Source organism: Odontesthes bonariensis, chromosome 24, assembly GCF_027942865.1.
Source record: "Odontesthes bonariensis isolate fOdoBon6 chromosome 24, fOdoBon6.hap1, whole genome shotgun sequence".
In the NCBI taxonomy this organism is placed as follows: Eukaryota; Metazoa; Chordata; class Actinopteri; order Atheriniformes; family Atherinopsidae; genus Odontesthes; species Odontesthes bonariensis.
Window position 1 is genome coordinate 20,020,296 of NC_134529.1, and position 27,260 is coordinate 20,047,555.

Consider the following 27,260-nt stretch of genomic DNA (forward strand, 5'->3'; position numbering starts at 1 on the left):
AAAACACGTGAAGCTGCCCCCAATTCCAATCTATAAGCTGCAACTGGTTTTAACTCCCGATGCATTAACGGTCACATCTTTATAGTAAATCGGCAGAGTGAACGTTCTCCCTCCACATGCAGTTTCTGTGCACCTGTGATGCCTCGAGCATCCGTCCTCCGTGCTCAAGAAAAAAAACAGGACACCGCATTTCTCTCCAATTACAGATACGTCGCTCTCACAGTCTCATGATCAAGCAATTTCCATTTTTATTGGTCTTCCGTACAAAAAGAATGCCCGTCTAAGCAGAACGAACAGCTGCTAAGTGAGGGAGGGAAGCCATGGAGCTGGACCCGAGCCTGTAGTGTCGGTTTGGCTTTGGAGGGATGCTGCCCGTTCCCCGCTGAGGTTTGGAGCTGAGACGGCAGCTGTCACCGTGTTCTCTGTACTAGAGAGTAAAACAAGACCATCAGATGGCCAAATCATTTAAAGGGCCATTAGCCGCTTTCAGACTGTACGAACCTTTGGCAGTTCTAATAACCTTTTAATCCGCGGGGCCGTTTTCTCCCGCATTCGGACTTACAGGAACTCGGGGTCATCTCCCTCAGTTCCTATAACCCTTTCAGCTCCTTCTCCGAGGTCGGGTCTTTTCTGGGTTCTATAGAACGCATCTGACGGAGGTGTTTGGTGGTCGGTAACTACGCCCCATGTCATACTGTCACGGCTGAAATGTTTACCCATACGACACGGACGCAACCGGCGCGTGTTTAATAAGTTAAACTTACACGTTGTCTCCTTTGTATGCGGCGCTCTGCTCTCCTTCCTTACTTCATGAAATGAAAAAGTATGGCCTGCGCTCGATCCTTCGTCTCCTGACTCTCTCTGTGTGCTCTTCCAGCTTCGATGTTAGACGCCCGATGTGATCGTCCATGATTAATATCACCATCATGCAGACCATGAACACGATGACCTCCCCGCTCTCCATATTAGCTTCTTTGTGGTGTTTTTTCTTCTCTCCTTACTTTTACCGGGTTTTGTTTTGTTTTGTTGTTGAATGTAGCGCTAAACGGCTAACGTAACACATCACTGACGCAGACGGCTCCGCGCGGCGCATCAGTCCTGACCTGGTCCCGACTTATGTGGGAATGCAGACTGAAACAGTTCCGCTGGGGAAGGACAGTTATCAGAACGAAATTCGAGTAGGACAGTTCTGATAACTGCGTTCTTAGAACGGCTCTGCCCGAAAGCGGCTATTGATTGCAGCATTACGACGCTTTACAATTACGCAATAAAACTAGCATTTCTATTCAACAGACCTAAATGACCATATTTGGAAAAACTGCAACTTGAAGACGTCGTTTCGACTCCAGACTTCCAGAGAGTCACGCAGATAACCGCCAGCTGCAGTTCTGCTGGGGAGTTTGCGTTCGCCTAGGATTACAAAATCCTTGAGCACACCGCAACCATTCTCAGAAAGTAGATCTCAGAAACACCTCGACTCTGGCTGTGATCGAAACCACATACTTCTCCTACTACTCCTACTAACTTTTTGAGTTTATATGCGAGTTTTAGTATGCGAGAAGTTCCCGGATGCACACTAGATTCGCCGAAATGTTGGGTATGCATCATGAGGTTACTACTCATACTCAAACTACCCAAGATGCAACATAACGTCGCCGATCGTCATTTCCTGTCAAAACGGCAGTTTCAAGTTAGCGACAACGAGGGTAGGTTCACTTCCTGTTTTCGAAATAAAAGAACCAATTGTATCGTAATGGCTTTCCCTATGATAAAAGGCAACGGGTATTTTATTTTTGTGAAAATAACCGGAAGTGCGTTGCTCACTACGGCTAGCTTTAGTAGCGCCGAATTAGTCGGAACAAAATTGTAAATAGCTGGTATTTTGTCAGATTTTCAACACGTTGGGGATCTAAACGACTACTTTCTCACCTGAAAATGTTTCAAATGTTGCTAAAGTTTACAGAGTTTAAAGCTTAAGCGAAATCCGCTTCAGGCCAGCTGATTTCGGCTCGGGCAGGAGCGAAATGCATTGTGGGTAAACGCTCTGCATACTGTCTGATCGATGAGTATGCAGTATGGAAGTATGCGGTAGCCTATGTTTTGTCAATAACTGTTGCCAAGCGAGCCACTGCTGCCATCTGGCCAGACGGAAATATACTCAACTATTGTCAAAAGTCCAGCATGCTGTACAACCTCGGAATACCTATGAGTGGGCAGCAGAATCTCAGCCAAAAACAAACAAGAGGAAAAGCCCAAAGCGGCGTATCAATCGCTTTACCTGCAAAGAGCAGCGTTGACTCCAGTCCCGTCTTTACTAAAGGACAGTGAAGACTAATACTCCACCAACAACCTACCAGCAAAGCTTCGAGGACTACTGAATAATGACCAGGACTCTAAAAGAGCAACCTATACTTATTTACAGGGTGGCAATATACATTACAGATCTGTATTTGCTATGAATGTGGACAATAATAATGACAACTATTATATCATAGAACAAAAGAGAGATTTCCTTCTCTTCTGTTTTGAGAGCTCACTAATCTCATTACAACAATAAAACAAAGCCAACCCCCTTCCCAAAAACTTCTACCAAATCAAACGTGAAAGGACGAAACAAAGGTTTGTGGCTGGTTGATTTCACATGTAAAACAACCCTCGGGAGTGCGAGTTTACATGTGCAACTCACTGTGGTACGGTCAGCTGAATGCACTGCCGCTAAACACTAACGGAGACGAGGCACCGAGAGGGAAAAAAAAAAACAAGTGCTCACAGTCACGGAGATGTTCTGGTGACCCCCTCTCAGCAGAAGGAGTGACAGTTTGTCCAACGGGAGGCTTCAACAATGAGGAGACAGGGTCTAGCTAGGATGAAATCATAGCGTAGTGGTGTAGGCGAGGGAGCGAAGCGACCAAGCGTGGGGGCGATGGTGCGGAATGGGGGTTGACCCCACCCTTCCGCGATGCGGAGATTTTGGAAATTTAAGGTAAAAATTGGCCATTCTAGGGGTATCCAATAAAGTCTTAATGGGAGATGTTCCCATCTTTGCTTTTGGCGTTGTGTTACCTTCATAACGGACCTTGTCAGAAGACATTAAAACTTAGACATAACCAGGAATAGAGATTAAAAAAAATGTTTATTAAAGTTACACACTTTTCAGTTATCCTGATGACAGACAAACAAACAGACAGACAGACAAACCAACGCAACCAAAAACATAACCTCCTTGACAGAGGTAAAAACAGTAGGGTAAAGCCTAGGTATGACAACAAGTAGGACAGAGAAAGAGACAGAGCATTTGTGGTTGCTTTATTCCATCATCTTTCGTGGAGAGGACTGTTTTCTGTTCTTTTCTCGAGCGCCAAGTCAACTGCACGTTCAGCTTAAATGATAACCTGATCAGCTCATCAAATATTGTATGTAAGAAGCTTTGAAAAAGCACAGCAACCTTGACCGTTTTTGCTTACTTCAAATAGGGACGGGTTAAAATAGGCTACAGCTATTCTAACATGATTTCTGCCGAATCCCCTTACGTGTGCGCTTCGGCGTGTGTGAGTAACCATGGCTACGGAGCACTCTTACCAGAGATTCTAGGAGCCGCGGACGCGGAGTGCCTCTGCCTAGAGCTACAGTTTTGTCTGTGGTTGTACTGACAGGCAGCGCAACCTTTCTTGGCTGCCATCGCGAAAAATGTGTCAAGTTTGTCAGAAAGGTGAAAATGGCATTGATCTGGCGTTATTGTACAAATAAATACAGACAAAATGCCGTTACACTGTATTGAAAATAAGCGTAGCGGTCCAAAATAAGCGTAGCGATCCAAAATTATAGCGTAGCGGGCCGTGACGCAAGTTTGCGCTAGCTAGAACCCTGGGAGAAATTCTCAGCCAGCCTGCAGCTCACAGAATTTGTTTACAGACGAGAGAGAAGGGCGAGCTGTGCGATGTGTGCACGGAGATGTACACCGTGTCGCTACCCGCTCGTTCTTTCACAACTTTTTACAGCCAAGTCACAGCCAGGGACTTTGCTTTCAAATCTCCTGCATGAAAGGTACTACCTAAAAAGCGTCTGACAAATACATAAACAATTTTCTAATCGCCACACTGGATATCAAAGTTCAACTTAAAATACGCAAGATTGACGGAAAATCCTTCAAAGAAGACTTCAAAAGGTCCACATGTCGAAGTGTCCCTGGGCAAGACACTGAACCCCTCGTTGTCTCCGATGCGTATGAATGTGTGTGACAGAGAAAGCAGTGTAGCCTGCAATGTTGTATCTGCTAAGACGTACTGTGTGTGTGTGTGTGTGTGTGTGTGTGTGCGCTAATTTGGCTTGCAGCGTAAAAGCATTTTAACTAGACTAGAAAAGGGCTCCTTAAGTCCAGTCCATTTACCACAAGACTGCCACCAGTGTTTGCTTTCCCAACGCAGAACCATACGCCTTTAAGTTACTCACGTCCTCCATCGATACCGACAGGTGCCGTCAAATCTGTGCCGACTGTAAATCAACAACATCATGAGATGTATAGTCCTAGATGTATGGGGGACTAAACTTATTTAGATTAGTCAAGTTGCTTGTTAATATTCTAATCACGGAGCATTTCATTTACACTGCCTGTATGGAATGGACCCTGAACCCCAAGTGTTTTCTGTTGCGGTTTACAGACAGTTAGCTGTTGAGCAGCATGCTCCTTTCGTCCAAAAGAAAACTGGAAGAATCGAAAAAGAGGCCGATCACTAACATCTAACGGTGCCAGGTCAATAACACAGCCCACTGCAGCTTAAATTACAAATGTCTGATTTTATCTTTAATTGCGAAAATGTCCACAGACGCAGTCGTGGGAGGAATTTGTGGTCGATTGCTCTGTGTGCTTCTGTCCTCTCCGCCCGTCGCACAAGGACACAAATGACATTTCGGTCCAGCCTTTAAATATCACCGCTTTCACCGGACCGGCGTAGTGTGCAACCAGGTGAGAACCATCCCGAAGAGCTGCTCCACATAACACTCATTACACTAATGAAAACCCACAACAAAGCCGCCGCACAAGTCAATTAAGCGGAGAAGAACAAAGGAAAACTTCAACATAGCCTGAGGACAGCCTTGATAGCCCCCTGCTGGTTCTGTGTTGACCTGAGCGCAGCTTGGATGGGATTTTCTTTCTTTTCTTTTTTTTTTTTCCTTTCTGCCGTTTCATGTTAAATGCCTTCGGTTCCACTTAGACGAGTTAATCAGAAGAAAGCAAAACTGCAAGTCCGATCGATAAATACAGCTTCTGACGGTCAGCTAACAAGTAATAAAGAGTAATCTGACTTAGGACAGGGTGTTGTACATGTGTGCAAAGTAGAACTACTTTTAGCACATGAATCGACTTCCTAGAGTCAGGTATATATATATATATATATATATATATATATATTTTTTTTTTTTTTTAAAAACAAACATCCTTAATGCAATGCAGAGAACTGCAGGGACCTTCCAAGCAAACAACGGGGCTTAACAAAAGAAAAGGGTTTTAGTGCAAAACAAAGATGGAAGAAAAAAAATGTCAAGAAAAAAAATTTAAATAGATTCGAGGAATAAAGCGAAGAGCTGTGAAGCAACAACTGCGGGGTTAATTGAGAGGTTAGGCCACTGTGGGGGCAGCAGCCTAGGTGCCTCAGCTGTAATGAGCCAAAAACTGAAAGAATCATCCCTTGAGCCCAACTTGCTTTGGAGTAAAGCCACGGTAAAGGCCTTGCCAAAACGCTGGGCACACACTTCCACAGAGACAGAAACGGATTAAGGAAAAGAAAGCCTACGGTTAGCACAGGCATATCAATACTGCGCGTGGCCTGGGGTCAACCACGAGGCCCCCAGCATCTGGACCTAATTAAACTTCTTCTGTTGCCTGACAAAGGAACCTGCTCCCTGTTTTGGTGTCTGTTTTTCCCCCTCCGATCCTCCCTCTTTGCCCTCATTTCCACTTCCTCTAACCCAATCCTTTCTGTGCAGCCTAACCCCACAACGGGTGATCTGGCCTTCTTTTTTTTTTTTGGCTTTCAGAGGGATAATAACAAAGCCAAAAGGATGGATGAAAGGGCGGGGGTCCGCATACCCGGGGAGAAAAGTGGGCGGCTGGATAAATGACAAAGAAAAAAAGACGAAGCCAGAGTACATTAAAGGGGAAAAACACAACTCTGTGAGGGGCAGATGACCTTAGTGATCGTGACATGTCGTGACACCCTGACAGCGCTGGCATTCCAGCACAAAAACAAGGACAACAATTTCACAATGCCTAGATATATGCCTCCATATCATAGGCATCGGGTTTAAAATAGGGATGTAAACGTTTAATCGGCTATCGATTAATTGTCGATAAGAATTTACTCGACTAAATTAAATTAATTGTCGACTAATTGAACATTGTAATCTTTTGTTAAAACTACATAAATGCCATTATCTGCACAGTATCCTAACTGGTACAATAAAACATCAATTGTGCAAAATAACATGCATTTTTATTCAGTAAATAAGCAATATTTTGCTTTTTATGGTAAAGACACTATTGATATCGTGAGAAATTTACATTCTCAGGAAAAAAGCCGCTCATCAGTTAATTGTTAATCGATCGATAAGGTCAATCAACTAATGATTAATGAATTAATCGATTAATTTGCATCCCTAGTTTAAAAGACAAAAAACAAAACAACCTTCACTCTCACAAAACAGATACAAGTACACATCAAAAGCATCATAAAGTTCCAAAAAAGACCTCCCGGTAAGACTGAAAAGGTTAGTAGAGGTGTGTGTGTGTGGATAAACAAACAGTACGGTACCTCATCTGACAGCTTGGCGTACTGAGTCTCAGCAGTGGCGAGGATGAGGATGGGGCTGAAAGAGGGCACATCGTGCAGCAGGGTGAGGAAGGTGCTCTTCACCGTGTCACTCACCGTGTCCCACCACTCTGAGACATGTGGCATGTACACCACGCTGGGCGTGCTCCGGCGGGCCTCGCGGAAAACCTACAAACACAGCGGGTCAAGGTCTGAAAGGGTGCTTATGCCTGGGCGATGAAAAAGTTCCGCAGCAGAGTTGCTTACAGTCAAAGCTTCGAAATGTGCACATTCCGCACTTCTTTGCAGCGCATTGGGGGCGTTTTTTTACCTGAGCACAGGACTCCTCCGGCGTCTTGGCGCTGACGGAGTACAGAGTGGGCAAGTCCAGGCGGTGCACTGGCAGCTTGTCCAGGTGGTGCAGCAAGGCGGGGGCCAAGTGGGAGCTCTGTCCTGAGCCTGGAGCCCCTGCCAGCAGCAGACGAGGCCGGTATGATGTGGGCTGCTGGAGGGCAGAGCTACGAGCAGACGGGAGTTCACAGTTGGTGCACGATCGACCACCTCATTAACACAAAACAGCAGCAGCCCCCGCCACCCCGCCCGCCCCCGTCACTCAAACTCGCATCGCAGCTGCAGTTCCATCGTTTCGTTTTCCGTTTTGATGACTTGCGGCAAAGCTTCAGTTGTTATTACGACAGCCCTGCGTGCGTTCCATTAGCAACGCATATCTAACATGCATCTAATGACGGGCCTGAGAGCTCAGTAATTGTTAATCAGCACAAATTTGTAATTCTTTGCAAAAGCATTTTCTGCCAGCGTGAAACACTTAAAGAACAAAATGCAAACTGTACTCTGAACACAGACTTTTCCCTCTCCTGAGCAGCAATTCTTTTCTAACAACTGTAATAAAAGCAACCCTGCAGTCAAGTAACGCACTTAAAACAGAAATTCTGAAAAAAATGAGCCACACGCCAAGACGATTGGGCAAAATGGCAAAGGATCATTAGAGTTAGAACATAACCGACAACTTCTACCGCGTCAAGCTGCCTTTTAATCACAAGTATACACGGGTTCCATTTTTCTTCCAGAAGAGCTTGCACTCACAAAAAAAAAACAAAAAAAAAAACATCTAAACTCACGAGGAGAAATGAAGGAAGGGTCTGTGCATTGCAGAAGAGGAGAGTCGATTCTTTGGGGATGCAGCAGGCTGGACTTCATAAATGGAGGCAAAGCCATCCTCATTGTCATCATCGCTGTACAAGTCCTCTTCGAGCAGATGATTGTCACCGCCTGTCATCACAGAGAGGAACACCACGTATGACAATGTGTTAGTCAATGCAGAGGCGGCAAATGGATGCAAAAGTTGGCTTCCACAAAGTTTCGATCCGAAAGGAGACCCATCGCTGACATTAATAAGGCCATTTAAAACAAAAATAAGGATTAAAAAAAAAAAAAAAGAAGAAAAAAAAGGAGACTTGGTAGACAAATTTAATGTCCATTTAAAAAGGGATGCAGTTCCCCAGGAATTTATGTCATTATTCGGGTGCGAGAAATACAACTTCTGAGAGCGACCTCCTGCTGGTGAAATGCTCCATTAAGTCTAATCAGCTGTAAACGCTCCTCTGCGGACTGGAGTGGGAGCTGAGTTGTTGTAGCGTTCACAGGATGATGAGCCTGCTACCACCCCTAGATACTGTATGATCTAGCGTATGAGGGTAATTGTAATAAGTTTGGGAAAAGAAGTACAGCTAATCAAATACTACAAACTGCCGACAGGAAAACAAACTAACAAGTGAGATGGGTGGCATGACGGGGAAGAGGGAAGAGCAGCAATCAACAGCAGGGAAACTCATCAGTCATCTGAATCTAGAAGTACTTGGGTTGCAGATGGTTACCTTGTGTGTTGTCCCTGTCAGTACAATAAGCGTGAGGGAAGACTCGGAGCAGAGTTTTCAGCACCAAGGAGAATGAGCTGGCCAACAGGGGCCTGAGGGCTGGGGAAAGGGCTCGACCCGGGGGGGCCAGAGCCCTCTGGGAGGCTGGGACAATTGTCTTCATTGCCTTGCCGAAGTCGCTAGGCCCCAGGACGATGGAGGTGACGTCCAGCTTTAGTTTGACACTGCTGCCATAGATCTGGGGGTAGCGGCGACGCAACGCCATCAAGGCTGCCTCTGTGCAAAGTGCTTTGATGTCAGCACCACAGTAGCCTAAGAGAATGGGAGATAAATCAATGTTGAGTCGGTTATTTTGTTTCTGGCAGATCACACAAGATGCTCCCTCCGTAGTTCCACGGGTTCACACTGACACGGGGTGTTCCGACAGGAAGCGCAACACATTTTTTTTACTCGCGTGGCTCTTACCGACACATTTTTCTGCCAGTTCATCTACAAATGGCTCAGACAGTTTGGGATTCCAGTCCCGCGTGTGAATCTCCAAAATGTGCTTTCTGGCCTTTAAGCAAGAAAAAGAGATAAAGGCAGAATTTGCTGATTAGAGAGCAAAATTTTACATCGGATACAACAAACACAAGCAGGAAAGCACGCCATAGTTAAAACACAATTAAAACATCACACGAATTGTAGGATGCCGAACAAAACCGGTTCCTCGCAGACAATTTGTCTGGGGAAGGGTTCACGCAGCAGAGGTTGAAGGTCTGTAAACTATTTGCGAGAGAGCCAGATGCTCAGTCAGCTCACTGGTAAGCAGCCAGCAGTGGTCTGCAGATTAGCTCTTGATTACTAATGATCTCACTGTGTGAACAAACAATACAGAAGTCCCATTAGACAGGCTCCATGGGGAAGAGTCACCTACACTGAGCTGCTAATCTGATTCAGTGTAGCATTTATCTATGTATAATACTGTTTTATGCACCGCATAAAAAACAGCCATGCAAGATTAAAGCCATCAGATCATCTATACACACAGTCTGAATGCGTCTCTTCATTTTCTTGAAACCTAAATGGCGCCCGTTTTGCCTCTCGCTAACTGGATCAGAACTGCAGTCTGGTGGTAGCCAAATGAGACGCAGATTCAGTTGGGCATCAATACCTAGGCTAAGCCTGCAACCATTTGTAATCAATTGGGAAATAAGATTACATTTTATTCTTTCCTAAGATGAAAAGCCAATCTAAAAGGATTTTCCAAATATGACAAACAACAGTGGAACTGATGACGACGAGCCGGTCACAACACTGAGGTTTCTCTCAGTCTTACCTTCTTGTCGGGCAGGCTGAACAGAAACTCCCGGTCAAAGCGTCCAGGCCTCCTGAGTGCCGGGTCGATAGAGTCAAGTCTGTTTGTAGCACCAATGACAACTATCTCCCCACGACTGTCCAAGCCATCCATCAAGGCCAGCAGCGTGGACACAATAGAACTGACCGGATGGGACAGAATGGAAGACATGGCGTTTACCATTCGGCTGCATCAAAGCTTATATCCAAAATGATGCCAAATTACAAAAACTACACACACACCCATAAGAGTAACACGATTAGAACACAGACAAGACTAACAAGTCAGTACAGCCCAAATAAACAAGGTCTTATTTCTGCAAACCGTACACAGACAGGGTCTATCCAACATGAATACTAAACAGGGCGAGACAAAAATATCAGCGGTTGACTATAGTGCCATGAATGTATTCACCCAGCTTGGCAGATACAGGAGATCATCTATAAAACACACACACACACACACACACACACACTTTACATGTTTTGAATAAACTATGATCCAGATTCTTAAAGCCACAATTTAACCCTAAACAAACATTACTTAACAGCAATCGTGTGGCAAGTATCAACTTCAAAACCGTGTTTGCGTTCGCCCTCAACCGCTGCTCATGAAAAACATTCGGAATCAGAAGTGAAACGCTTTCGATTTCCGCCACCGCTCCTGTCCGACCCCAAATAAATAAACAAACAAGGGGCTCGAGTGTAACAGCCCGTGTCATTTCCAATCAAATCTGCCCTGCCAGCAGTGTCAGCCTGCACCACCTATTGGCAAACTTAGTAAAAACTATTTAAGACCGCACATCTGGACCTGCCAATTACCATAAAAACAAGTTGCAAATCCATCCCATTCGGTACTTTATTCAGATAGTAGTGTGACAAAGGTTTTCTTATTCCATTTTGTTCTTATAGCTGCCAACTCAACGTGTTTAAAAAGCTAAGCTTTACTGAAGCCTTAGAGGCTTAAAATCTTCTTCTAATTAAATTCTTGACAACCGCCATTCTTATTTAGATGAAAGCAGAGATGTGACACATAATCCATCTGGTGCGGACGCTGTTTACAGCCAAATGGATTAAGAGCGCAATTTGCCAATGGATTGTTTAAGGCATCGGCAGCGTGTTTAAAATATGAAGATCAATACGAAACAGATGTTCCATCTTTGATACGAGGATTGCAGCCATGTGAGCCTTACCTGTGTATCTGGTCTTGCCTGCTGGAGCGAACAGGAGCCAAGCCATCAATCTCGTCAAAGAAAATAATGGATGGCCTCATCAGATAAGCCTGATCAAGGGCACAGACAAGACCCATGTTAAACTGTGGCTGGATTTCACTTCTTTCTTTTTACCTATTTTGCAATAGTATGTTTTCTAAACAATTAAAGTTTTAGAAAACCATTAGTTACCACATTCGGCACACAAGAAAAGCAAAAACTGAAATGTTCCACTTCTGTCAACGCGGCCGATTCAGCTTAAGTGACTGAAGCCGTTGCCGTGCGGTTATTGACCAGAAGCCGCCTTCCAACGATCATTTCTGTAAGAGCAGAGCGGGCGCCTCACCTGGTCAAAGAGCAGGCGTAGCTGCCGTTCCGATTCTCCGACCCACTTGCTGAGGCAGTCGGCTCCTTTCCTCATGAAGAAGGAAACCTTCCTCTCTCCCTGACTGCACTCGTTGGCGAGCGCCCGCGCGACCAGGGTCTTTCCCGTCCCTGGCGGCCCGTAGAACAAACATCCTCTATAAAACAAATAAATTACAAATAAATAAAAAATAAATTAAGAAAAAGGGAAAGGACGGAAAAATGAGACCCGCCGAAGGCCAACTCTTCGTGTGCTTAAAGGGATAGTTCGCCTCTTTTGACATGAAGCTGTATGACATCCCATACTAGCAATATCATTTATGAACATTTTCTTACTCCCTGCTGCGTCCTGTGAGCCGAGTTCCAGCCTCGTTTTGGCATTGACGAAGGTAGTTGGCTGGGGCTTAAAAAAATAAAGCGTTTGCTTCTCAAAACAATATGCGTTCAAAAGAGTAATACATTTGCATCACAAAATCGTTGTGCAGGAAAAAGTCAGACCTCACTTCGCTTGGCGCTATTTTCTCTCCCTTCGTATCACTGCGTGCTGTGTAGACCGTGCAGACCGAAGTGCAGACTGAGCAGCGCCCTGCTTCCGAGCAGTAAACACCGTAACAGGTGCGGCTGTTGGCAGGTGGCTGAACGCAATGATATAAAGGGAGGCAAAAATAGTGCCAAGCAATTGTGAGGTCTGACTTTTTCTGGATGAACGATTTTGTGATGCAAATGTATTACTCTTTTGAACGAAATTGTTTTGAGAAGCAAAACGCTTAATTTTTTTAAACCACAGCCAACTAGCCGGACTGCCTTCATCAACGCCAAAACGAGGCTGGAACTCGGCTCACAGGACGCAGCAGGGGGTAAGTCAAACTTAATAAATGATATTGCTAATATGGGATGTCATACAGCTTCATGTCAAAAGAGGCGAACTATCCCTTTAAGATATTCAAACCTGTTGTTTATCAATCATTTATGTCAAAGTGTTAAAAAAAAATGTATTTTAAAAGAAAAAGCAAATGCTTTTTATGCTTCGTCCAGCCTTCGCCAACCTCTCCGCCAACTACTGACTCCTTTAGTGATTCAACTTCTTCACATCATCACATAAACAACATCAAATAGAATATCTCCAGCACAAACACTGCGAGTTATTCTCACCTGGGAGGCTGAATCTTGAATCTCTCAAAGATCTCAGGATAGAGCAGAGGGAACACCACCATCTCCTTCAGGGACTGAATGTGATTACCGAGGCCGCCCACGCTGTCAAATCTCACCTACAGAGGACACACGCGCATCATAAGACAGGAAGTGTCTGTTTGGTAGTGCAAATCACTGCTAAGTATCAATAAAGAGCTCCTTCCAAAAAGCAGTTTAATTAAACACATCGTGCTACTTTTTATTCATATTTCAACTCACTGAATTGTCGAGGTTCATGGGGTCCACGTCAGCCAAGCTTGCACCCACTTTCACTCTGTCACGCAGCACGCCGCTGGCCAGGTCCTCAGCTGTCAAGTTTATAGGCAAACACCTGTTGAAACAAATCCATCTGTAGTGAGTAACTAAATCTGAAAGGTTAAAAAAAAAAAAAAAAACGGTTCATGTAAAAACTGAACCGGCTTTGAAACACAAGAGGATAAAACAAAAGCCAAAGCTGCGGCTACAGGACGTTAGAGCAGAGGAAGATGAAAAGAAGATAAAAGAGAAAGCAGCAGCAGACACCTGTTCCTGGCCCGGGTCATGCTCTTGCTTTTTCTCCGCTCGAACCGCTCTTCGTCAGAGGATGAGGTGGTGTCGCTGCTGTGAATGGCGTGTTTCTTCACTCTGGGGAAAGAAAAAAAAAAAAAGGTGTGCAAAAAAAACTGGATTCAATGCTGCGTCACATCACCGTTCCCATTCAGGGTTCATCCCTTCGAAAAACAATAGCGCTAACAAGAGCGTTAAATGTTCGTCTTCGGATCTGAGGTTCCACAAATCTCTGCCCACCTTATATGGCTTCTTCTCGCTGGGGATCTGTGGGTGTCAAAAAGTGAGGGGTTGCTCTGTTTTCTGTTCACAGGCTCTGAAAAAGCAAACACAAAGTGAGTGGATGCACACACGCACGCACACGCTACCAACACAAACCGACTAATATTTTACTAAAATGAGTAAAAGACGCTCATTACCGATTGGTGGTGCCTCGTATCTCTGCACTGTCTTGCGCTGCCTGAGGTTGTACGGCCTGTCGTTTTCCTCTCCCGGCTCTTCCGCTTCATCCCCTTCGTCATCTTCATCTTCTGCATCCTCCTCCTCTTCCTCTCCGTGAGATTCTGTCAAAAAGTGACTTTTTTTTTTTTCAAACTTCGAATACGAATCCTAGCATGCGGTTTTTTTTTAAGATATACACAAGTACACGAAATATAAACAAACAAACAAACAAAAACTAAATAAATAAATCTTTTTTTCTTTTTTTTTTTTTTTAAATCTCCCGATTGATTCAGTTAAACTGAGATTAATTAAATTAAGAATTAAACAGCTGCAATTACAGTAACCCAGAAGGGACAAACTAAAACTACTGCTTTAAAGCGAGCCGATTGCTTTTTTTGCAACTATCACAATTTGGATACATGTATTCCGTTTGTTGCAGTTAATAATTCGTGCCACTAGATGTCACCACATCCTTCGCACTGAACCTTTAAAAGGTGAAACACCAACTCGAGTTTTCTTACGTCCTTTGCTCCCGCAATTTGCAACTACTGTATTCAAAAATGCACCTTCTGTCCCTTCCTCCTCCTCTTCCTCGTCCGTCTTGCTCATGACTTTGTGGTGCGCGGGCATGTTGAAAGTGCTCCGACGCATGGATTTCCTCCGCTTCACCCTGGAATACATGTCCATGTTTTCCTGAAAGAAGAGAAGCGTAATGCCATCGCTCGTGTTCACCCTACAGTGTCAAGACGGTGGGGATCCCACTGCGCTCACCTCCTCGGTTTCGCCGGTCCACATGCGAAGTCGCTCCACTTCTCGGTTCTGCCTGATGCTGGTGATGTTGTCCATCTCCTGGAGAACAGCCTCAGCGGTGCTGCGCACAACAGAACACAAGGAGTCACCCACTGACAGCACCTTGACAAAAACACGTGTAAAAGATGTGATCAACTGTGCCTTCAGTGCAGTATCACAGACACTTTGCTGGGCTGTCCCGCATCTCTACTGTATGGAATCTCGTGTTATAGAAGGTGTCAGTCATCACGGTTACATGCTGAGTTGTCAAGGGACTAATACAGCTCGTTTGGGCCGTGATAAGGATTTTATCAGATCAGAGCGGCAGTCTGGAAACACTTTGAGCAACTGCAAGAGGACCCGCAGTCTGAATGGGGTGATTTCTTTTTAAAGATTTTTTTGTGGCTTTTCTGGCTTTAATGGATAGGAAAGTTCAGAGAGACAGGAAGCAGGGGGCAGAGAGAGGGGGAACAACACGCAGCACAGGGCCATCCGATGCGGGACTCGAACCGGGGCCAGCTGCAGCGAGGACTAGAGCCTCTTGTACATGGGGCGTCTGCTCAACCCACTACGCCACCGACCACCCCGAATGGGGTGATTTCTAATAACAATTTCTGACGGATCTATCAAATATTCTCATATATATATCAAGAATTTACACACTTATGCTTTACTGTTTGACGCAGAGAGCTGAAAACAGTACGGACCTTTGGAACATTTGCGGACCAGCCTTGCCCATTTGAGTCTAGCTTAGCCTACATATACAGGAGTGATTCAATCCCCAACCGCATTCAATCCAATCCAATCCACTTTATTTATAAAGCACAGTTTAAATAAACACAAAGGTTTCCAAAGTGCTGTACAATAAAATAAATACAATAAAACATAATAAATAAATACTGTCCACCCCACCTTAAATAAAATATCTGTGAACATAAAATCAACAGCCTACGAGGTATTAAAAGCCAAGGAACAGAGGCGCATTGTGTGCATGCGTGTTTGTCCAGTTTCAAGAAGCTCGTTTTTGTGTGATTTTGGTCGGATTTTTAGAAGTCTGGTTTGTCCTAGTGTCATGGAAACGTGCTCAGGGGTACGAGTGCCAGCTACCTGTTGACCAGCTGGTCAAACAGCAGGCTCTGATTGAGGTGTTCAAACTGGCTCTTCTTCACCCGGCAGCTTCTCTTCAGCTCCACGTGGCCGTTCATACGGGAGTGATCCCCGCCTCCGCTCTCCTCACTCCGGTGATTCATATGGGCTGCGGCATAAAGAACGGATAAAACATTTCTTTTAGAGCCCTCTTCCAAAATGTACCCGATTTAAGAATGGGACAAATGAAAGAGAATGGCATTACCGTGACCATTTTGCATTATGCGGGAGGATAGCCTAGAAACGGAGAAACAGAATGAAATTCAGTCTGAAGTCTGTGCAGAGAACAAATATGAGTCAAATATGAGCGCTGTATTTCAGGAGCTCACACTGAAACTTTCTTTTCCAACCGCTTATAGCACATAAGATGGGAAAAAGTATATGTCAATCTGCCAAATACTCCAGTAATGAAAAAAACAAGAACAAACAGCTGACCTGGTGCGGTAGGTGGGAATATCCCAGCTGACCCTCTGGTTCTTAGCCTGCGGAGATGGGGAAGTGTCACTGGAGCTTGGCTCAGAGGCCGTCTGCCGCCGCGTCCGTTTGGAAGGGGGTGCCAACCGTGGGCTGCTGGGACTGCTCACATCACTGCTGGGTTCCTTCTGTCGGACAAACCGCAAAACATTTCAAAAAGAGGAAGAAGAGAGTCCAAGACTGACAATCAACCAGAGTGTACAATAGACTGATGAAAGAAAACACCAAGGAGAAGGACAGCTTCTGCTTTTGCTTCCATAAGAAGTCACAGTGTCAGTCGGTTTAGGAAACTAGAATATCAACTGAATATCACATTCGCGGTAACCCAAAACACTTCAAGGACAAAAGAATGCGAGAATGTCTACAGCCTAAACCGGACTACTCTGTAGAGAAGCCTTTTTTTTTTTAAACCGCCTCTTCGTGCATTCTGTGAATCCCAACACCAACCAGACATGTGCCCTTGATGCTCACACCATTCACTGCAAAACTTTTCTGCATACCTTTTGGGGGGCTCGTTGAGATCATTACCCCATTTTGAAAAGACCAACACAAAACGAAACAATCAAAACTGCTGTTTGTAACAAGTCCACAAAAACTAGAATGTCTATTCAACGTGGTGTCATAATTAACTGAGCATTTGTTTAAAATGTGACACAATGAAGCCCAATCCCACGATCACATATTGTAATATCATGAGTCATCATTTTGCCTGACTGTATTCCACAGCACTGGTCTTACAGGGACGACTTGAATGTCTTCAAACACAATTGTGCAGCACTAAGCAACCCATTAAAACGTCAGGAACGTGCACGGGATTATCACTGAATGATTAGATCGACAAATTGATTTTCTCGTCTGTGCAGAGACGGCCATAACGATGCGGAAATGCAGGGAGATACACGACCTCCTGGCTCGCATATTCGCATTGTTTACATTCTGAGACAAAGACTGACAGCCCGGGGGTCAGAGTAAAAAACTATAGATAACAGTTTGGGGTTTCGCCAAAGCAGAAATGCTTCATTCGGAAAAAACACTCACAGCGCGTGTTTTAAATGCATATAGTAAAACGAACCTGCTCGTGGCCCCTGGGGTTATTTACAACAGAAAGTTCACCAAGTTCAGACTTGCTAAATACGGGACTTGAGCCAGCCAACTGTTGTGGACCTACGACTCCCTTCCCCCACTGTAAGCTAACTGTCGGGCTAGCTATTACCCACAAACGCTGGCTTAACTAAGGTTTTATCTCTTCACAATTGATATAATAATTACGCTGACACTTCCAGTACGGAGACACGAAGTTGTACTACCAGTCCTTTGTCAATTGGCTTTATTTGAAGGGCTAATTTGTGTTGACAAGGGGGAAACAAGTCAGCCGGGTAAAAATGCCAAACACAAAGGGAACTCAACTTGGTGCTAGCCAGGAGTTAATATCGCTAGCTTGTATTTTGACAGCTGCACAATACGTTCACTGCGAGTGACACGCTAACGAATCATTGCATTCAACTCTTTAATGGTGCATCTGTACGACTAGGCGGGTGTCAGTTTGAATGCCGCCCGCACCTGGTCGTAAATAAAACATTAGTTGGAGCAGCTTGAGGCCAGGGCTACAGCTACCTAGCGAACTAGCTGAGCCAGCTAGCTCGCCGGCAAAGAAAAGAAACCGGCTTACATGTTCGTCAGAGTTCCGCTCGTTTCTCGACGACGACCTTGTCCTCGAGGAGATGAAGGGACCACTCCGCGTCCGGGAGCTTTTCCTCGTGTTCACCATGTTTTCTACTTTGTACTGTTCTCACTGAATCTCTCTAGCCGGCTCCAAACACTGCCTCAGTGAGCGCAGCATCGAGGCGCCATTTCTCCCTGTCTATCTCTCCCTGTCTATCTCCCTCCCAAGTGGTAGTGAATCTGTTTGGCAGGTGCATTAATTTTTGCTGACAGGGATTATTACCGCAAATAACTAATAACTTGGTTATTTTATGCTATTTTATACAAATACTACTAATTCACTAATAGTTAACCCAAATACGTGGTTATAGGTTAAAATTTGCAGGATACAGAAGGTATATTAAATGTGGACACTGGGGATGCATCATTGAATAAAGTCACTGCTCTTAAATCATAGTAAATCTCTGAAGGCAAACGTGAAAGAATTCAAATGAGCCCAAAAAGTAACAATTAAGAGACACAGAACAGCTACAAAAAAAAAGAAGCAAAATCACCAAAAAGTCAAAGAAAGACAGCCACAAAGATGTAAAGGGGTCAAAACTTCAAACTGACTCGTGAAAGTACCTTTAGGAGAAACGAAAATGCCTCTAGAAATGCTCAATTTTCACAGGGTGAACCAGAACACTTAATCCGTGGATCCTTAAAATGACAAACCATAACACAAAACAATCATGAAGGGATGCAAAAGGACAACAGGGAGACACAAAGCCAAAATTATGAGTAAAGTGTGATACAAAACTACAGCAGAGACCCAAAATGAGCAAAAAAGGACAAAAAGCATCCATAATCAGTTGCAAAAAATGACCTCAGAGACATTGGGTGGTTACCAAGAGAGCCAATATGAGCCAAATTTGACAAAATGACACAGAACAATCACGAGTGGATCCCTCATAACCCAAATGAGCACAGCTTTGAACACAAACAACCAAAATTGGCTGCAAAGTGCGCGACGAGATAAGATGGAGAACCACTGTAAGATGTAAAATGGTGAGACGTCGACTGACTTCAGATGCAAAAAGGGCCAAAATAAGAAACACAAGAAGTGACTCACTACAACTAACATTGTGCCGGAAAATGACCGCAAAAAAGATGCCAAATGCTACATTCCTGCAAGGTATTTGGGGGTGTGAGTCACAGTTGTAGACTCAGAACGGTCGAGTCCACAACTGTGACTCACACCCACAAAGCGCATCGGTAGTTTTTGAGGTTGTTTAGGTGTTACTTTCACTGTGGGTTTCTGACACCATGTTTTTTCACACCAAATCGGTGGAAATTCTGCTTACAATATGCTTCATTCTGCATCTACTGATATTCAAGTCCTGACGTAACTGGGAATGAGACATTTGTGTTTAGCAGGGAAACAGAAGAGGGAGAATGCTCACTTCTCCACAGTGCATTCTCCAAGCATGTGATGGATACGCTTGGTTGTGCCCCTTATTTCTTCAACAAAAATTGACACGATCCCCATCACGGAAGACAAAACCAACCCCATTGGGCATTAGTGGACAAAGTTCATTTACACAGGTACATTTTCCGTTCCCAGTGCCAAAAGTAGGCAAGGTACTATCCATATGCACTTCATTTTCTGGCACTGGAAGCCATAAAAAAAATGAAAGACAGGCTCCTTGTGAACCACACATGTGCGTTTGTGTTGGATGGTATGTCTCATAGGTCTACAATACATCCAAGATGTTTCAAATGTACTTATTCAAGATGGATTGTTTTGTGTTGATCAAGTGAGGCAGCCACATCCCTCTACGAGCAAAATAACAATGGATACTATCTGTTTGTGTGTGTGTGTGTGTGTTTTTAATTGTAAAGATAGAATTAAATGCAGTTGATACTTATTTCATAAGCCCAGATGTGGTTATAATAACCATTTAACGGTTGCACGGATGCATCAAGAGAGTGAATGCATCAACATGCCTGCTGCTAAAAGGAACAGATACACAGGAGTGCGGCTTTTTCTTCTTCTTCTTCTTCTTTTTTATTAATCAATTGGCGCTCCCGGTCTATTTAGTTGTGCTGAGTTCAGCCATTCAGCGACATCACGACAACAGGAGCGGACTTACGGCGCCGTGACGTCACACCGTGTCTTGCTCAGCAGAAGATCCGCTGCCCGAAACTTGTGGCTGCAGATGTGCAGCTCAGGATTACCCGACAAAACGCGAACTGGTAAATCAGTATTTGACCTTACCCTTAACACGAGCGCGTAAATGAACATTTCGCTGTGTGTGTGGCGTTCGTGAAAGCCACGTTTTGTGCTCGGCTCCTGTGCCGTTTACGTCTCGCGCGACCGTGTCTCTGCTTTTTGACGCCCACTTGCACAAATAACGACAACGCCACAGGCGGCTCGGTTATCTCTATTTATCAACGAGCCTGGTTAAAACGACTGCTTTTTTTTTTTTTTTAATCCACGCTCTGTATGTTTTTCACACTTACACTGTTTCCAAGATTGGCGGGAATTGAGTTGAATGCATAAAGCATTGAATAAAGGGCAGCCGGCAATGAATACTTGTGTTTAAAAGGCCCCGGTGACGGTGCGGAGCGTGTGTTTTTCGCTTGTCATTTTCTCAGATGGGAATTGCAGAGCGTCATGAAAGAGATTGACACCGAGGGGGATGAGAAAGGTGAACAATGGTGAGTCGCAACCGAACGATCGCCCAAGAATTCTTTCCAGAACAGATAAAAATAAATAAATAAATTTTAATCCAATTTTCTTTAAATTCAGCTGAACTGCTTCAACAATGCTCCTGTTGTGGTGTTGTTACTCCCAGAAATCCTCACGGGAGAGCCATTTGCATCCCAGAACGATTATTAGTACAAATGTGTAAAATATCTATTAAGACAAATCTTAATTATTTTGACAGTACTGGGTAAAAAGGAGAGAGTTTTTTTTCTTATGTTGAACTTTAGAAACTTAACGTGTGTTTTATTTTTTTATTTCTACGGGGGGGATTTGAGCTCCTCATTCCAGGTGTACACAGTAAGTGTTCAAGCAGCCACACAGATGCTGAGTGTGTCACACATTTCTCTGTCACTTATAGGGCTGGCAGCGGGGACAATGAGGAGGAGGTTCCGATGAGTCGCAGCTTCTCTGTGGAAGACCTTCTTGAAGAGGTGGAGAAGATTTGCTACGATGCTTCGGGGACTTCAAAGGTCAGAGATGAACACACTCCCAGATCCTATCCTGCAGGGACTCCAGAAATTCTTGCAGCGCTCTAATTTCTTCAGTTGTTGAAAGCAGTTGTTTTTTGTTTAGTCAGAATGCAATTAAATGCTTTCCGGGCTAGGATAAAATTCATTCTAATGTACAGTGCTTGTTATACCCTTAAGCATGTACAAAAAAAGCAGCTGATTAACATTTTCATTTCGGCAGACCAATGCCCAGGATACCTTTTTGTTATTGTCGATTTTTATCGTTTAGCATTTTCGTCGGCTTTACTTATATTGTTTATTTTGATTTCATTCGTGGGTACAGTCAAATTGTCAGGGGATGAAAAGCCCCTGTATTCTTTTCCTCTTCATCTCTTTGGGAATAAGAAAAACTGCACAAAGACGAGTGAAGACGGCACGAGACATTTCTTAGGACTTGGGGGGGGGAGAAGAACGACGACTACGTTTCCGCTAAGCTCTGAGGCCGAATTCTTAACAGTTCCCGGTGAAAAGAGTTGCTCCAAGTGAGGAAATTCAAAGAAAACTCTTAAGAATTGTGGAGGAGATGCCAGTAGAGATGACCCTTAAAACGTGGAAAAAAACTGTTGCAAGCAGAAAAGGGGACTTTTAAGAGGCTTCAGGGTTTCCTTAGCGGATGACAAAATGGCCGAGGTGCGCTGAAAACAATGGATGACACGACGATGTGGTTCATCAGCATCGAAAAGTATACCAAGTGCCTCGTTTACAAAAGGGAAAGAATCAAGGAGGCAAACCAAAACTCTTCATTGGAACGTAGAGAATTCACAAAGCTCACCATGGCTGCCAGTGTTTACAGCTTGTCAAACCTAAGTTACACTTCAAGACGTAGTGGAAACATGCGGTCGTCTTGACGCTGACAAGTCTTGGAAGAAATGCAAGTGTGTAATATTTTAAAATGCGAAGAAAAACAAAGAGAAGCCACGTTTCTGTGGTTTTTAGAGCCCACTTCAGCTAAAGCCACCATTTCTGCTGTCGTTATCAAACTTGGATGAGGCCTTGGTTGGTTTCCAGGCTTCAGTCTGATTATGTGTTCCAGTGAATAGCGGCGGCTCCTTTTGGTGGCAAATGGGGGCACACAGCTTTGTAAATTCGCTGCTGGGATTCCTTTGATTGCTCCCTTTTTTTCTTTTTTTCTTCCAAATTTCGAGTGTTGCTCCATAAATGCGCTCCCAGCAGGGCCAGGCAAAAAGGTCGCTGTGTCCGTGCCTTCTGGGTGCTGCCTTACAGCCTCAGCTCGTTAGTGAATACCAACGCAGCCAAAACTCTGCCACAGGAGCCCATTTGTGACATTAACAACCCGCCGATGTGACCCCCGCTGTGTGGCAACATGTCAGACCGGCGCTGTTTTCTGCTTTCATTCCAGGTGGAGATGGTGGTGAGGCTGTGGAAGGACGGCTTCACTGTAAACGATGGCGATTTTCGGAGCTACTCCAAACCAGAGAATCAAAATTTCTTGGATGCCATTAAAAGGGGGTGAGTTTAATTGGCTTTGCCAGAGTATCCCCAGAGTGTAAGAGGAGTGCCGAGTTTGATTGGGGTGCTTCCACCGTTCCAGCTACCTCACGGCGGCATATCGGCATTCGCCGCCTCGAACGTTTCCGTAGCTCAGCTGCTACAGCCTTCAGTAACGTTTGTTAGTTCTTACGAATCTAAAAGTGAAGATGTGAAGCTGAGAGTTGCTCAGCTGTAACGTTTCTGGAAATGAAAGAAAACCATCATTGTGACAGTTGATCGTTTACTTTAAATGTCTGCGATATATTGCCTGTTTGCTGGTCAAAAGTTTAAGTAGTTTTTAAAGAGGAAGTTCAAGATATTTAAGTGGAGGGTGTGGCCCATGTGAGCCTTTTGAAACCAGGCGGCCATTTTGGGTGAGTTGGCTTTGAGTAAGTTGTATGGCTTTGTTTTTGCTGGCATTTTTAGTGATTATAGGACTGTTTAGGTGAGTTTGTCTGCTGAATCTGCTAGTGTGTCTTGTCCTGCCTCCACCTCTGGCACCCTCTATATTTTCATTACCCCCTACCCGAACCAGGGTTTGAATCCCATTCCTACTTATCTTTACCTCTTTTATTTCTCCCCCTACCTGAACTAGGGTTTGTATCCCTACCCCGCTGTGACTGGTGTGCAGTTGGTGAGAGGCTGGGGTAGCTTGTGGCTGTTAAAAAAAAGATGGTTGTTGTGGTGTGAGGAGCAGTGTTGCCTGGCATTAGGAGAGTGACTCTGGGACGCCAGTGATCACTGTCTATCCTCCTGGAGGACTAGACGAGACACAGATGAAAGGAGGTTCCCACCTGATGACCCCAATGACATGTTGGTCAGCACTGCTCACTGGTCTATATAGGGAGTATAGGGAATTATTCACTGAGTCTGGTCCATTTTTATTTTTTTTTCCTTTAGCACAAGTTTCTTGTGTTTACCTTGAATTTATGAGGAACAAATGTTTTAGCTGTGTATTTTGCCGACAGCCTTGCGTATGGAAAAACAGGCCTCGTATCTAGCTAATTATAGTCTTATTACCTCTGAACGTTTGCACATTTGAAGCTCTTTCAGTGTTCACGTAAAGCCTCCTAAATTGAAAAAGAAGGGCAAGACATCAGGAGCCGTATTGATTTAAAAAGAAGAAGAAGAAAAAAAAAGAAATCCTAAGTCTCACGTAAGGTGATGTCTGCCCTCGGTGTGATTCACTGGCTTGAGCTGAGCTCCCAGTCGAATGCCATCAATCTCCCCAAAAGGAAATTAGCTGCTAACGCGCCCCACGGCTACAGACCACAAGCAAGGCGACTTGAAATGGATCGAGCATAATTCCCATTTGTGCAGCTCGTTTGTCATATCGATCCATCTGACAAGTCTCCAAAAAACTGATTTGCATTCTGTCCCAGGGAGCTTCCAGCAGAGTGGGAGAGCAGAGCGGAGGAGGAGGAGCTGGAGGTCAGCGTGGAGGATCTGACGGAGGAAAATTACGTTCCCAGGAAGAAGACCTTTCACCCCTTTAGTGGCAGAGGATACCGACTTGGCAGGTGAGAGTTTGTTGCTGTGAGAGTTGGATTAAAAACAACTGATTATTATCATCGCAGAGTGATTAATGATGTGCTGCTTCAAGTAGGATTCCCTCAAGTTTCCAGACTGTCACACCACTGCTGCCATATTACTTTACACCACTAGATGTCCCCCCAAACCCACCTATCAGATCAGCCAAAAGCAAAGTTGACCGCTGTCAGCTTAACAACAGGAGAATGTCACTGTCACATTGTCAAGGCAGACGACCAGATAGCATTTAAAAAAAAATTAAAAAAAAATAAGGGTAGAGCATTAAAAATGTTGGGTTTTTTTGCTTTGTAAATGAGAAAAAATTCACTTTGCACATGCTGTTCACGCTCTGATCTGACGGTTAATCTCCCATTTATTCCCCTGTCCATGCCCAGCGTTGCACCCAGAGTTGTGGCCAGGTCACCATCTGTGCACGAGGATGGAGAATCTCCTCCTATTCCCATGGTAACACTAGACCACGCCCTTCCCGTTACCTCCCTGCAGATCTGGTTGGCTGACGGCAGGAGACTGGTGCAGAGGTTCAACCTATCGCATCGGTGTGTACCGCAGCGTGGAGGCTAAAACACACCACTTCACACACAGAGAAAGCACTCCAGATGAGGAATATCTTGACACCCTTCGCTCCTGCCGCGCTGTGCGCAAATCCCGTAATCTCGAGCGTCGCGGGGGAATAAGTCGTTCAAAGGGATGACTAAAGATTTTTTTTTTTTTTTTTTTTTTTTGCTCGGGAGGTGGGGTTGGTTTTGGGATTACGTAATGCTTTGTTCCAGTCTGCTTAAGTCTGAAGGCTGAGGCCGTGGCACATGTGGCTGCAGAAAACATAATCTGAGATGTAGCAGCGGCATGGATCTATAAAATCCCCAATGAGGGATTACATAACCCTGATGCAGCGTTTATATAACAGGCTAAAGGATAGAGGGGCATGAACCCCTCCAACCTTAAGTGTGTAAGGGGTTGGGCTGCCATCGGATTGCATGTATATATTCTGGTTGGCATTAATAATAGATGATGTTCTAGTATGCTGCCTCAGAAAGAAATCACGTGTCACAATCGGGAGTAGAGTATTAGTCTGGGAAGGCTGTGCTACGAAGTAGAAACTGATATTGCCTGTTGTTTTTGTAATATATGTTGTTGTGTTTCTGCCTCAGGATCGCCGACGTGCACGATTTCGTGGCACGCTGCCAGAGGAGCTGCCCTCCTTTCATCCTGACGACGTCGCTGCCTTTCCGAGAGCTCGGCGACAAAGAATTAAGTCTCGAAGAGGCGGATTTGGCCAACGCCGTCATTGTCCAGAGGCCTCTGAACACACAGGCTCCCTTTGGACACTCCTGACCAACAGGGCCCCTCGATGCACCCCAGCGTGTGACACCCACCCACTGACACGTCGCCATCCACCTGACAGCAACTTGGACACATTTATTTATTCGCCCTCCAGTTCGTACTGCATTTGATGATTCTTGTCCTTTTGTGACTTTGCGGGATTAGCGACAGGCTCGTAGTAATGTTCTCACCAGCTGAGTCACGGAGGGGCTGCTGACCATGTTTTACTATGTGTTCTTACTCTTACTGGAGGACAGAGATTATCTGCATAAATGCCTATAACCACCACTGCCACCCCCCCACCCCCAAACACACACACACACACACACACACACACACACACACACAAACTGCAGAAAAAGGCCAAACTGTGATGTCACCCAGAGGATGATCGGCTATCTGTGTCCATGTTTCCTCATCACCCACTCGTCACCACAGCCATCCACACAACAAAGTCTCTAGTCTTCCCGAAGTGTACTCACCACTTTTATGCACTATTTGCAGTTTAAAAAAAAAGGGGGGGGGGGGATGGACGATGGGTTAAATTTACAATTCTATAATATCAAGCTTGGTGATGTTTTGTTTGCACAGAGTTATTCATGTCGGTCCGGTTGTTTGGGGTTTTCGAGGCTTTTATATGGGCGTTTCTTTTTCTGTGAACATTTCTATTTTTTAACAGGCAAGGGATCAAGACTGTCAAACATGTCTGACTGAATCATTGGAAAAACATATCACGAATCATGGTATAATACAATAAAAGTCCTCCTCAAAGCGATCCATTTTTTTTCCTTTTTTTTTTAAAAAAAAAAAACTAAAATGTTGATGCAGAGCGAAAGCAATGAGTAGGTTCTGCTTTTCTTCCTTTGTTCTTTTCTTCTTTTCGGAGTATGCCAAACTGAAATGCATGATGGCTATTATTCGATTTAAAAACTAAACAAAAAGAGGCGGGAAAGCGTGTAGAAATCAAATAAATATACTAACTGTCCACATGAAATTGAGGGAGATGGTGTTTTCCGAGTCATCGCACAAGTCACTGTGGCTCTGGAAACACTCTGACAGACATAATGTTTGCTACATTTACTATTCAGCGGGGTGGGGGGGAATCTCATTACGTAATAGATACGGGCTTAATGTGCAGGCTCTCAGCTTTAACTTGGGTATTCCAGTCAAAATTGGATGAGCAGCAGAGGAGTAACCGCTCTTTAATGCGTAGAATTCTTCCAGTGGCTTAAACGCAGCTGCACAAATCAGCATTACAGCAAATAAAATGTTAATACCTTGTTGAAAAAAAGTCCTGGGGGGGAGGGCTTCTCAATGTTCAAATTAGGAAGACAGAAGTACTCCCGTTTCTGAAGGTCATAACAATCTGGTGGTGGCAAAACGTTTTTGTTTATTGGGAATAATAATAAACTGAAACTGCTGTCTCTGTCCTGTGGACATTGAGACATGCAACCCCCTTTTTCCCCACACTTCCACTAGATTTTGGGCATAGCACTCCAGTGAAGAGTCCATAGCTGGAGCACAATCTCTTCTTTTTAACTTTTGAATGAGTATCTTCCATTGGGATGCTTTGCCAGGCGTTCAGTGCAGTTGAAATGCAGCTTCTTCTCAACAAAGTGTCTTCATGTGAGGCTCCAATAACCGGTGCAGGTCATTTCCTGCCCAACCACAACAGCCTTACATAAAGACTCCCTCCAGAAAACAATTTGTTCTCTTCTTTATGTTATGTTTTAGGTTTTTATTAATCATATTTACTGCAACAATCTATTTTCCCTTTGGAG

General features: G+C 44.5%; 2 protein-coding genes across 4 annotated transcripts in view; one reads left to right on the forward strand and one right to left on the reverse strand.

The window, feature by feature from the left end:
- The window catches only part of atad2b (ATPase family AAA domain containing 2B), a 70,480-nt gene extending 52,405 nt beyond the window's left edge, over positions 1-18,075 (reverse strand). The window contains exons 1-19 of one of the 2 annotated variants that reach the window (XM_075459452.1): positions 17,867-18,075; positions 16,159-16,322; positions 15,929-15,960; positions 15,685-15,832; positions 14,560-14,659; positions 14,355-14,481; positions 13,767-13,910; positions 13,588-13,663; positions 13,324-13,425; positions 13,021-13,132; positions 12,763-12,878; positions 11,594-11,768; positions 11,230-11,318; positions 10,020-10,179; positions 9,167-9,257; positions 8,702-9,013; positions 7,946-8,096; positions 7,138-7,324; positions 6,810-6,995 (exon numbers count right to left, since the gene is read on the reverse strand). In XM_075459452.1, the coding sequence (XP_075315567.1) occupies positions 6,810-6,995; positions 7,138-7,324; positions 7,946-8,096; positions 8,702-9,013; positions 9,167-9,257; positions 10,020-10,179; positions 11,230-11,318; positions 11,594-11,768; positions 12,763-12,878; positions 13,021-13,132; positions 13,324-13,425; positions 13,588-13,663; positions 13,767-13,910; positions 14,355-14,481; positions 14,560-14,659; positions 15,685-15,832; positions 15,929-15,960; positions 16,159-16,322; positions 17,867-17,965 (2,571 nt within the window). In that variant the 5' untranslated portion in view covers positions 17,966-18,075. Of the gene's footprint in view, positions 1-6,809; positions 6,996-7,137; positions 7,325-7,945; positions 8,097-8,701; positions 9,014-9,166; positions 9,258-10,019; positions 10,180-11,229; positions 11,319-11,593; positions 11,769-12,762; positions 12,879-13,020; positions 13,133-13,323; positions 13,426-13,587; positions 13,664-13,766; positions 13,911-14,354; positions 14,482-14,559; positions 14,660-15,684; positions 15,833-15,928; positions 15,961-16,158; positions 16,326-17,866 lie in introns of both variants that reach the window. The other variant, XM_075459451.1, reaches the window with a different exon arrangement.
- Positions 18,076-19,973: 1,898 nt separating this feature from the next.
- On the forward strand, positions 19,974-26,254 carry ubxn2a (UBX domain protein 2A). Of its 2 annotated transcripts, XM_075459454.1 has the most exons (7): positions 19,974-20,094; positions 20,497-20,559; positions 20,967-21,078; positions 22,478-22,587; positions 23,991-24,128; positions 24,534-24,695; positions 25,308-26,254. In XM_075459454.1, exons 2-7 carry the CDS (start codon positions 20,516-20,518, stop codon positions 25,489-25,491), a joined length of 750 nt encoding a protein of 249 aa, XP_075315569.1. In that variant the 5' UTR covers positions 19,974-20,094; positions 20,497-20,515; the 3' UTR covers positions 25,492-26,254. The 2 variants fall into 2 exon arrangements, with proteins under 2 accessions (XP_075315569.1, XP_075315568.1); XM_075459453.1 differs by having other exon boundaries at positions 19,974-20,559.
- Positions 26,255-27,260: the final 1,006 nt, after the last annotated feature.

Bases quoted from the DNA above. Each gene is read 5' to 3' on its own strand.
- ubxn2a (XM_075459453.1), top strand. From the start codon at position 20,516: ATGAAAGAGATTGACACCGAGGGGGATGAGAAAGGTGAACAATG. The intron at 21,079-22,477 runs GTCAGAGATGAA...CTTTCATTCCAG, and splicing joins ATGCTTCGGGGACTTCAAAG to GTGGAGATGGTGGTGAGGCT. The intron at 22,588-23,990 runs GTGAGTTTAATT...ATTCTGTCCCAG, and splicing joins TTGGATGCCATTAAAAGGGG to GGAGCTTCCAGCAGAGTGGG.